Below are 11881 nucleotides of genomic sequence, written 5' to 3'. Positions count from 1 at the left end.
CCATTCCTGGAACGGAAGCAGGATGGAAAGATGAGAAGAGTCTGGATGAGGTTATTCCCCATTATTTCTTTTTCTGGTGCAGAGCCTGTGCTTTGGCTTTCCAGCCATGACTGGAAGGGCTGAAACCATCCTGAGGAGATCCGTTCTCCTAGGCCCAGTCTTTCTGGCCCAGTCAAAAGTACTGGACTTCTCAGGATGCCATGTTGGGAAGATTTCTAGCCACAGTTTACAGAGCCAGAAAGCTGGAGACTTCCAAGAGACACCTGAACTGCACCAGCTCACTAAAGGGCCATCTGGAGCAGAAGACAACTGAGCCAGGGTACCAGCAGATAAACCACTTCAGATGTATAACTTTGACCTGGGGGAAACTTTACTGACACCTCTTTGGTTTGATTGGAAGTGGCGAGGACACACTAAGGCCTGGTCTACACTCCAGAGTTAGGTCAACGCAAGGCCGCTCACTCTGCATCCCCCTAAGGATGGAATTTCCTTCCCGTCGTCAGAACAGCCCCTTGGTGCCAAATTCGTAACTCCACCTCCACAAGTGGCAGAGAGTCCAGGTCGATGCAGTTAGGTCGATGCAGCGTCAGTGCAGACACCACGTCGCTTTCGTCAACTGGCTTTCAGGAGCCTTCCCACAATGCCCCACCCTGACCCTACAATCAAGACAAGCCCTTCTGGTGAGGACGTGCACTGCCGACACAAGCAGCAAAGTGCGGACACACACCAGGGATGGAATCGCTGTGGCGGCTGTCTGCCCATTTAAGTTAGGTCGGCTTCAACGTGTGGTGGAGCCATGGCCTGAAGCTAAGAAGAGGTGAAACTCGCACACACACACACAGATGCACCATATTCCCTGTGCCTCTGGCGGGTTCGCAAGGTGACATCTCAAATCTCACTTACAGCCAGAGACACATGGCTGCTCTTCTCCTCCCGGCGTCTCTGCTGGAGCTTGTCCAGCAGCTGCTGCAGCACCTCCCTGGTGAGCTGTGGTTCTTCACCCAAGGCCTTCCACAACTCAATGGCACATCTGCAAATTCAGAAACACACGTCAGAGCTTTCCTGCTTGGCCATCTCTTGCCCTCCCCAGGGAGAGGCTTGGAATACCAGAGGAGACAGCCACTGGTGCAGGGAGGCTAAGGCAGGGCAAGTCCCTTCAGAGAAAGTTGTATTTATTCCTTTCCCCTCATGGGTTCTTGCTTCTAAAGCTAACCCACTCTTTCCAAGACAGTGACCATGTACTGACCACAGAATGACCACCAAACTGTGACCCGCAGACTGTGTAAAATTCTGCTCTGTTACACTTGGGTCAGTCCCGAAAAACTTGCCTGACATCATTGGAGTTACTCTGGCTGTTTGGGGGTCTAACGGAGAGCCAGCGTTTGGCCAAGTGTCTCTTAGCAGCTCAATTCTACTGCAGTGTGGTGGACAGGGTCAGAGAGTGAGTCAGCACATGGCCTGATCTGAGAAGATTCAAGAGCTTGGAAGAGGAGATTGTAAAGCCCAATGTGACAGAGATGGAAGGAAAGTAGGACTGAAATCCCCCTCCTCCATTCTTGCGGATCTAGGTCCTGCTGGTCCCCGCAGGCATCTGCAGAGGAAGACTGCAGATGGATCCAAAAGACTTCCAATCATTTGACTTCCAAGTTTGGTGAGGAAGGTCGGAGTTGGTGGTCAAGCCCTAGGACATTGAGAACTAGGTTGGACAACTCAAGAGCAAATGGCCTGGAAGCAAGGTCTTCAGGAAGCTTGACTGAACTTCTGTGCCAATGCTGCTGAGTTTCTGTGACTTCTGAGCAAAGCCCCTGGAAAGCACTGTGGCTGTTCCAAGAAATTCAGACCTGATTCTGAAATTCAGAAAGGTTTACAAATCAAACACTCAAAGAAATCTTAAAACCAACACTCTATTCCTCTGATAACTGAATTGGGTAAGAAGTTCCATTTCTTTCCTGCTGCTCTTCAATTTGCTCTGCAGTGTGACACAAATTTCGCTCAGGTCAGTGCAGAACTGCATTGCAGAAGATGCCAAGGAAAGCTGGACTTTTGACCTCTGGCTAGGGTTCAGTTGGGTTTCATGGCCCCGAGGCACATGGGGGTTGTGTTACAAACCCCTCAGCAGGCTGACGCTTCCAAGTGATCAGCAATAACCAGCAGGACTGAAAGTTAACAATCTATTGAGGTGGAAAGTGGCACTCCCCCCTCTCAGAGCTATTAATGCTGGCTGTCTGCTCGCTGCACTGCATTTAGGCTCTGGTCATGTGGGGAGGATTTTTTTGTTGATTTGATTTTATTTTCTTTTGCATCAATAAGGGCTGGAAATGTCTGTCTTAAGAGATTGACCTCTGCCCCACAGCTCCATAAGGACGAGTGCATTTTGTCACCAATTCCTCAGCCCTGGAATAACTGGGGGGTCTGACGACAGATAAGAATCCTGCACTGGTCTCCAGGGGATAGACAGATGGGCCTCATGGGCCTTTTCCATCTCTGCCGTCTCTCCTGCAGTAAGGAGCAGCCAGACCTCATGAGCCAGGGATGTTGAGTGAGCCCCCAAATCATTGATTGGCCCTGTACTGGATCTGAGAGGAAGTGGGGTGACCCATAGAAATCAGGACAATGCTGGAATTCTCCAGAAAAGTGGCATGTCTCCATCCCGGGGAGTGTAGGAGGAGGGGTTGGCTCCTCAGTGGCTGGGCCTGGCCATCTCCTCTTAGTAAGTCTGGACAGCTCTCTGCACAGCAGGAAACTCCCTCCAACTGTGTGAGCCCCACGGACCCCTCCCGGCCTGTGGCCTGTCAGTAGGAGCAGGAAGAGAACTACTGGACTGAGGAGATAACAAAGCAGCTCCCTACCTGTGCGATGAGAGCATGTGAGCCACACAGGTTAGAACCACGTCCTGGGGGTGGGAGCGAGCCAGCAAGGCCATGGCCCTGAGCACTGCTCTTCTGGCTCTGGGATCACAGCTGTTGTCGAGCCAGATTAAGATCCCTCCCACCACGTCTCCAACCTGGAAGAATGCCAGAAAGTTGAGGGATGGATTTATCAATGAGTGGCCTCCTCCCAGGGAAGCCCTCCTGGCAGCCCTGCAAGCCTCCTCTGACCTCGGTTGCCCATCTTGGCTGCTCCCAAAGAGGCTTTGACAAGTCCAGGAACCCCAGTCTTCCTGAGGTCTGGGTTAGCACCTTCAAGCTCCAAAACACGCACAAAACCTTAGAGTGGGCACAGTCCTAACTCTCCTGATGTCCCAGGGCCTTCCCTGCCGTAGCAAACGGCTCTCAGCCCTGCTCTCAAGGGCTTCCCTCCAGGAGCCTTTCCTCCATCTCTGCAACTTCCTTTTAGCTCTTTCTTGCACAATCCGTTCCTCCAGACCAGTGGTTCTCAACCTAGGTTCCATTGTGGGGCACATCCAATCCGACCTGTTTGTCCCTGAGGATGTCCCAAAGGGGCGCAGCTCTGTGCTGAGCGGGCCACAGGTTGAGAAGCACTGCTCCAGACCCAGCTGGTTCTACTGATGTATCCCACAGCCCATGGCAGAGATGGGAAGCAGGGCTAGCTGGGTGGGGCTAGCCAGCTCCCGGCCCCAGCCCTAAGGAGAACCTCCATACTGTGGGATTTTAAAATCTTCCGCGACAAATCTTGAAGACAAGGTGACTTGGGCTGGAGCCAAGGCTCTGAAGCCACCCTCCTCCCCAGGCTTCAGAGATCAAGTTCCAGCCCCAGCCCAGAAGAGTCTGCATTGCTGTTTTGGCCCCTCAGTGCCAGCCCTGGGAGCCCAAGTCCATCGGGACAGGCTTTCAGGCTCCTGCTGCAGAGTTTGCAACACAGGGAGACAGACCCTAAAGGGACAAGCCACCCCCTAGGACTCTTCCGTGAGGAACTGGTCATTGCTCTTTCCTCTCTCGAAGAAGGAGCAGGAGCTACAAGGCAGGTGGCTGGATTCTGTTGACCTGTTCTGCTAGCAGGAGTTAGAGCCCTGCACAAATCAATCTGCTGATTGAGGGGCCATTTGTTAAATTCCCGCTGGGACCTGTTGGAAAGAAGGAACTCGGGCAGAGACAGGGACGACCTGCAGGAAACCCGAGGAACAGGCAGGTTGGGGAGGAAGTTCAGGCTGAGGATTCTGTTCATTGATTAGTCTCAGAGTTTCCAGGAAAGCCAAAGCCCAGGAAGGGAATAAGTCTGCACTTCCGCGCCACGTGCAGGCGGTCTTTGGAGAAGGGCTTGAATGTCACCTATCCCCGTGGCCAAGCGATGAATGGCAAGGGGCTGAGCCAACCTTCCAATCCCATGCCAGTGTCCCAGGAATGGTTTCCGAGGAGAGGAACTTCTCCCATCCCCCTCTCTGTGCAGCATCCCCCTGCCCCATTGCGGGAGTCTCTTACTCTCTCCATCTTGTCTCCGTGGAGAGATACGATGGCCCTCAGCTCTTCCTCTGCGGCTCTAAATCTCTGCAGGGTGGGTGTTGTCAGACCCTTCACGGCTGCCATCAGCAGGGCATGGAGCGGGGCTGAGGAAGGGTGCTCCCTGGGGGTCTGCAAAGAACAGGGACAAAGCCTGTTGGGACTGAGTATTTCCCTCGGGCAGCTGCCCTGGAACAGTCTGTCCCCGGGGGAGGCTGGCAGTGCCGAGGGAGCGTGGAGACTCCGGCTGAGCCCTTTTCTTCAAAAGCCTCCCCAGGTGCTAAGGTTTCCTCAGCCTTTTGTCCCCTCTCTGGCCCCCTCTCCTGAGAAGAGACGGGAGCCTCTCGGGCAGTGCTGGGACCCCAAGGGCCACCCCGTTTCCTCCCTCGCTAGCCCCTCCTCGCAGGAAACCCCGCTTTTGATGAGAAAGCCTCAATGTCCTGCAAAGCCCATTCGAGTTGCTCCTTGAGTGTCACCGAGGGGTCACTGGAGAACCTGCCCCATGTCCCATCCCACCCCGAGCGCCTGAGGAGATTGGCTCAGGAACTCTGGCAGCCCACAGTGTCTGCGAGGAAGGGACTGAGAATAGGGCCCAAACGGAAACGCCCTCTTCCTTCCCCACCTCGCAGCCTGTGGGGCTGCCAGAAAACAGGCAGGAATCGCCGTCAGGACAGAAAGTAAGTGAGACTGAAGAAGCAAGTTTGCCTGGCTGAGGAGAAGCCCAAAGCCCTGGGGGTGAGAACTTACTGGGCACAATGTTACTCCAGGGGGCCTGGTTCCAGGGTCACCTCAACCCAGGGCCTGGGGTGCTGGAGGCCTTTGCCCTGGTGTCTCAGGGCACCCCCTGGGGATTACTGCAGCTGGCCTGCATGGCGCTGGATTAGCACCGTCTGTCCTGGTTGCCAACAGCTGAGGGGTAGCTCAGTGGTTTGAGCATTCGCTAAACCCAGGGTTGTGAGTTCAATCCTTGAGGGGACCATTTTGAGATCTAGGGTAAAAATTGGGGTTTGGTCCTGCTTTGAGCAAGGGGGTGGACTAGATGACCTCTTGAGGTCCCTTCCAACCCTGATATCCTAGGATGCAGTAGAGCACAGCGGAGTGGCACACTCGCCTCCATACTCCAGACCCCCGGCGGGTCAGAAGCTGCCAGAATTGCAGCCTTTTGTATGCGCTGCAGGGTGCTCTGTCCCGAAGAGAAAGAGTTACAAAGGTGTCTAGAGGCTTTTGTAACTCGGACAGAGCCCAGATGTTGGCAGGCGGGAGGGAACCTGGGACCTCTGGAGCTTAGTGCAGGAGCCTCGACCACAGGAGCGAAAAGCCAAGAGGCTGTTAGCTAAGGCTCTAGAGCAGACTCCTTTTCTCTGTGTCTCGAAGTGGTCCTGGTGCCACGAGATGGGCCAGAACCCCACAGCCAGGAGATATGTGGGTTCCCCCGACCAGGGCAGGGATGGGCCTGCTCTGATTTTCAGCCGTGCCTGTGTGCCATAGAAAGTGCATCAGAATCGGGCACCTGAGTCAGGCACTTCTGCCAATCCCACAAAGCACCTCTGGACTTCTTTAGGTGCCTAAACCCCTTTGTCAAAGCGGGCCTCGTTCAAGCAACCCAGATAAAGACTGGCTGGAGTTGATCACCCTTGAGGAGTGTTTCTTTTCAGCCCCTGGGAGATATTCCTACACACAGCAAGGGATGCTTTCCATGAGCACGGCCACACAGCATCATTACCATCGTCATATGGGAGCTGCTTGTTAATGAGGGGCTGGGAGTGCGCTCTTCTTCCTGCTCTTCTGGGCTTCCTTTTTCCCACTTCCCCTTCGTGTCAGACGGCTCCTTCTTCGTCCCTGCAGCAGAAAGAAACATTCTTAACATTTTGCTTTTCCACGTCTTCCCCCTGGTTTACAGAGGATGGAAGTTGGGCCCAGAGCCCTGAAGCGAATTGCCCAGGGTCAGACTGAAGGTTGTTGACAGAGCTCAGCGGAGAACTCCGCTCTCCTGACTCCTAGCTGGGGGCTTTGACCACAAAAGGCTTCCTCTTCCCTCGAGGCCAGTTTCTTTTCAATGGTGTCGTCTACTCTTCCCCTCCCCTTGCACCCCTTTCCTGTCAGTGATGGGCACCTGGCCTCCTTTTGCATTGAACCCCCCAAGAAGGAATGACTCAGCTCTGGTACAGTTCCCAGCTGGGACCTGCTGAGACCTCTGGAGCATTTTCCTGAGGAAAGGGACCCAATCGAGGAGAAAAGAAATGATTTCCTCCAACGTCCAGCCTCTCTCTTCTCCTTCCAGCCTGGAACAATGTTAGTAGTCCCCACCCCACCGTGCCAGATCCCCAGAGGGGGGTGACCTGACATTGTCAGCTCTCCCCACCTCAGCCATGGACCTCTGCCACCCTCTAAATGGATTCCAGAGCCGGAGGTGCCCATCACTGTCCCATGAGACGGCCCTGATGTCGAAGGCTTGTGGAGTGACTGGTGTGAGTGTTCCTCACATGGTCCTCGCCAACCATGTGGATTGAACCATCTCACCTGTAAGATCCACTTCGTCTTTGTCTGTCGTCTCCTGCAGCTTCACCTCCTCTGCCTCCACCTGGGTCTCAGCTGCTTTCTTCTTCAGGGACAAGTGCGTCCACCTTCTTGGAGAGGAAGCTGTTCTCTCCTCACTGCTCTCTGCCATCGCGCTGTGGGATTGGCAACAGACACAGAGTCTTTTCATGCCTGACAGGATGGTCCATGAGCATTTTCTTCCTTGGGGCTTCTCTGGCAAGGCCTGTTCTTGGGGGCTGAGGCCAGAGCATGCCTCAATGGCTGCAGGTTGGACGAGCACTTTGTGCACATGGATCTCTCTGTGCTCCCGAGAGGCGAGTCTTTGGAAAAAGGAACGAAGCCTGGAATAGAAAGAAGGAGGAAATGGGTTTTTCTGTCCTTCTCGAAAGGAAGGGAATTAGTTTGCCCAGGATTCCCAGATCCACAAGAGTGGTCTTTTGAAGCCATCTGCTCCTCTAATAGCCAGGACTGGTTGCTGCAACCAAGAAGATAAGCAACACAAGACCGCCCAGACTGGGTCAAACCAAAGGTCCATTTAGCCCAGTACTCTGTCTTCTGACAGTAGCCAGTGCTGCGTGCCCCAGAAGGAATGAACAGGGAATCATCAAGCGATCCATTCCTGTTGCTCATTCCTGGCACCTGGCAAACAGAGGCTAGGGATAGAAAGAGCAAAAGGTCAGTTTCTATGTTCTTTGCTCATTGCCTGGGCCTAGTTGCAAAAATGCTTCCTTCTTAACCCCACTCCTTTGTGCACAGAATGTTGGGACTCTGGGAACAGATCGGGCCAAGCTGAAAACCAAGAAAGCTCTGTTCCCAGAGAAGCCAGGAAAAGGAAGAAAAGATTGTCATCTCGAGGGTTTGAGGGTCTGGAAGGATGAATTAGCAGCTGCAAATATGTTGACTTCTTCTCAACTATTTGAAAATCTGGAATGTATTAGCATGGGGGAAAGAATCAGTCAACTTGAAATGAAGAATGACCCATATTATTTCCAACATCCAGTCAGAAGTTAGGCCTCCAAAACAAGGACAAAGAAATCACAGCGAGACCCATGACAAATGTAGGCGACAGTTGATTGAAACCCCTTTCCTGGAAAGGAATTGTGGGGGGGGCGGGGGGGGGATCGACACATCTCTTTTCTATAGCCCAAGGGGGTAGAGTAGAATTTGTAGAGAGTTTTGAGATCTATCGCCATGAGATTCTTTCTGAGAGAACTACCAAGATGACAGCCAGGGGATGGGAGTGGAGCTGTATCACTTTCAATATCTTAAGATTCATTTCTTCTGCATTATTTGAACTCATTTATGTGCATTTCAATCATGTAAATTCTGAGATCGATATTCTCTCAATACACATTTCTTTGGCAGTCATGACAGGAGACAAAGGGTTTCTATTCCCAACTTGAAGGCAAGGAGTGCATTAGGGGCAACTCCAAGGGAAATAATATTGATGGAGATATCAATCTAACTTCTACACGAGTTTTGTTATCTTCCCTTTTGATTCTATCCATGGAAATTCCCCCCGACTAGTCTGCTGGAAGATAAAATCATCTAAATCTGCCTCCAAAGAACCTGACAGGCTGAAGCAGGAGGAGACCTGAGAGATGGCCACATTCAAATCAAAAGGGAACGCTGAGACCTGCCTGTTGCCACACCAGCCCCCACCCGTCCCGAGGAGAAGGAGGCACCGACCTGTCGTGTGCGATCTAATGAGCAGGGAAGGAATCTGGGAATTACCTTCTGTAAAAACTCATCCTTTTGTTCCTCAAACACCTGTGAAAATAGCTGATTCAAGAAGTTGTTGACAGAGGGATGGTCCGCGTCTCTCAGCAGCTCCTTGGCTCACCAGCCGTTGTCAACCAAGCCAGTTGGCAGACTGAGGGCAGGGCAAGAATGCTGACGCCGAACACTCTTTGCTGTTGGCATCCGTGACATCACAATCAGCTTGTGCATAAACACACACAGACCCCCCACCCAGAGAGACACCCCCCCAGAAAAGTTAGTAACATGAACAAGACTGAGAGACTCCCCCAAATCTCTAGGCATTTTGATTTGGGGGAGGGGGATCATAGGAGCCGACTGCATGGGTGCTCCGGGCCTGGATCACCCAGGAGGAAATATTAGTGGGTGCTTAGCACCCAGTGGCAGCCAAGCTCTGCCCTCCCCCAGTGCGTCTCGCCCGCCTGCGGCCCCACTGAGCAACTCCCCACTCTCCTTCCCAGCACTTCCTGCCCACCACAGAACAGCTGTTTCATGGAATTGAGGATGCTCCGGGAGGGTCGGTTAGGGGCGGGGACATGGCATACTTGGGGCAGTGCATGGGATTCTTCTCTCCTAAGTGCAGGGCTCAGCACTTGTCCTTGCTGAACCTCATCAGATTTCTTTTGGCCCAATCCTCTAATTTGTCTGGGTCACTCTGAACCCTATCCCGACCCTCCAGCGTATCTCCCTCTCCCCCCAGCTTAGTGTCACCTGCGAACTTGCTGAGGGTGCAATCCATCCCATCCTCCAGATCATGCACGAAGATGGTGAAGAAAACCGGCCCCAGGAGTGACCCGTGGGGAAGCGGGGGAGGGGGTGGAGGAGAGGAGGCAGACGTGAGTGGCAGTGACCCCACAGAGGGGGGTGCAGTGGAGGAGAGGGGGAACTCATCCAGGCAGCGGTGGGCAGTGTGGGCTGGGAGAAGGGGCGAGGCAGATACAGGAAGAGATGGAGCACAGGCAGGGCACTGGGGCCCAGGCACCCGGGGCCTGGTCATCGTCGGCACCAGGAGAGGAGAGGAGAGAGAGAGAGAGAGAGTTGACGAACACACGAGAGAAGACAGAGAAACATGAGAGCAAGGCAAGCCACTCACCACCTGGAGTCATCCTCTTGGATACAACCTTTTGCTGTGGAGGAGACACCGTTCTTGACCAGAGAAATGAGCAGCTTCTGAAAATGGGGATGTTTTCTCCCTCGTAACCACAGCTCATCAGGAACCTTTTCTTACAAACCAAACCCTAATTTACGGGGCTTCCCTACCCGGACTCAGGTGGGGCGTGAAGAGAGCCCTCACCAAACCAGACACTTATCTCACCAAGACTGGCGCTTGCTCGGCTCCCAGATGGAGGGCTCTTGCCTGGCATCACCAACGGTCACAGACTCGCTGCTCTCACTCACTTTCCATCGCATGAGGGCAGTAGACTCTGAGGCTTGACTTCTTTTTCCTTCGTACTAAAGCCAGCAGAGTGGGGGAAAAACAAAAAAAATTACCATCTCCGTCTGCAATGTCGTGTAGTCTCTTCATTTCACATCTCCCGTATCCCACGGCTCCGCCCTCAACCCATCTCCCATTACTACTTTATAACTGCAACTAGAAGGCGCCCATTGTAACGGCACCCAAAATCGTCACTTTGCTCAGGAGACTGGTCCCTTCCTCAGCCTTAATCCCAGAGCCTCGTACTCAACAAGGAAGCCCACGGCCTGTGAAGAGTACTACAGGGAGTACAGATGAGGAATTGAAAGCACTGACCTCACAGCCAGTTATGCAGAAGGCAGAAACATGTGGCTTGTTTATGTCTCCTTGGAAAGATGCCCAAGCTGCTCAGGCCCACCTCTGCCATATTCTCCTCCGGCTAGGGCTCCTGCACAATTCCTCTGCAAGAGCAGCTGCAAAAGCCAAGCATGAGCCATCACTACACAAAGATCGATGGGTGCTGGAAATCTTGCCCTCAGCCCTGCCTCACTCTTTCATCCCATCCACATCAGCCCCACTCGAGGAACAGAGACGGAGTTAACACCGACAGTCACCGCTCCACTCTCGCACCCGCTGCCCTGCACGATTTTCGTCCCCTCCTACTTCTCCATGGCTCTCGAGACATAGCCTGTGGGGATGAACACCTAGGGTGCCTGCCCGTGTCCTGTGAAGGGAGACAGCACAAGGATAGGCGAGAGACAGAGACAGAGACAGTGTGTGTTGGCCAACATACTAGAGGAGAGAGAGAGAAAGAAAAACATGGTCGGATAGCAAGCAACTCACCACCTGGAGTCATCCTCCCAGATGCAACCTTCTGCTGCGGACGCGACTCCGATGCTGACCAGAGAAATGAGCAGCCTCCGAAAATGGGGACCTTTTCTCCCTCATAACCACAGCTCGTAGGAACCTTTCCTTACAAACCCAGCCCTACCTTACGGGGCTTTTCTAACTGGACTTAGGTGGGGCATGAAGAGAGCCCTCACCAAACCAGACACTTATCTCACCGAGACTGGCGGCTGCTCAGCTCCCAGATGGAGGGCTTTTGCCTGGCATCAACAACGGTCACAGGCTCGCTGCTCTCACTCACGTTCCATCGCATGAGGGCAGTAGACTCTGAGGCTTGACTTCTTTTTCCTTGGTACTAAACCCAGCAGACGGGGGGGGGGGAACAAAAAATATGAGCATCTCCGTCTGCAGTGTTGCATAGTCTCTTCATTTCACATCTCCCGTATCCCATGGCTCCGCCCTCAACCCATCTCCCGTTCCTACTTTACAACTGCAACTAGAAGGCGTCCATTGTAACGGCACCCAAAATCGTCACTTTGCTCAAGAGACTCTGGTCCCTTCCTCAGCCTTAATTCCAGAGCCTCGTACTCAACAAGGAAGCCCACGGCCTGTGAAGAGTACTACAGGGAGTACAGATGAGGAATTGAAAGCACTGACCGCTTACTCACAGCCAGTTATGCGGGAGGCAGAAAGCTGACGACTCTTCACGTCTGCTTAGAAGGATGTCCAAGCTGCTCAGGTCCACTCCTGCCATATTCTCCTCCGGCTAGGGCTCCTGGACAATTCCTCTGAGAAAGCAGCTGCAAAAGCCAAGCATGAGCCATCACTCCACAAAGCTCGATGGGTGCTGGAAATCTTGCCCTCAGCCCTGCCTCACTCTTTCATCCCATCCACATCGGCCCCACTCGAGGAACGGAGACGGAGTTAA

At 53.3% G+C, this 11881-nt stretch overlaps 1 protein-coding gene and 3 long non-coding RNA genes across 5 annotated transcripts in view; 2 read left to right on the top strand and 2 right to left on the bottom strand.

The window, feature by feature from the left end:
* LOC141986098 (uncharacterized) overlaps positions 1–11881 on the top strand; it is a 184455-nt gene that overhangs the window by 98193 nt on the left and 74381 nt on the right. The gene's annotated exons all lie outside the window — the stretch shown is intronic.
* The window catches only part of LOC141986107 (uncharacterized), a 37317-nt gene that overhangs the window by 22485 nt on the left and 2951 nt on the right, over positions 1–11881 (top strand). The window lies entirely within an intron of this gene.
* LOC141986081 (uncharacterized) lies at positions 2264–8893 on the bottom strand. The gene is made up of 5 exons (XM_074950239.1): positions 8670–8893; positions 6918–7276; positions 6121–6236; positions 4380–4529; positions 2264–3004 (listed from the first exon to the last, which is right to left on the bottom strand). The coding sequence occupies exons 1-5, from the start codon at positions 8684–8686 to the stop codon at positions 2846–2848; spliced, it is 801 nt and encodes a 266-aa protein (XP_074806340.1). The 5' UTR covers positions 8687–8893; the 3' UTR covers positions 2264–2845.
* LOC141985705 (uncharacterized) lies at positions 9373–11787 on the bottom strand. The gene is made up of 3 exons (XR_012638992.1): positions 11622–11787; positions 11172–11308; positions 9373–10580 (listed from the first exon to the last, which is right to left on the bottom strand). It is a non-coding gene; the product is annotated as an uncharacterized LOC141985705 (long non-coding RNA).

Source organism: Natator depressus, chromosome 4, assembly GCF_965152275.1.
Source record: "Natator depressus isolate rNatDep1 chromosome 4, rNatDep2.hap1, whole genome shotgun sequence".
Classification (NCBI taxonomy): Eukaryota; Metazoa; Chordata; order Testudines; family Cheloniidae; genus Natator; species Natator depressus.
This window is presented reverse-complemented; position numbering and strand designations above follow the sequence as displayed.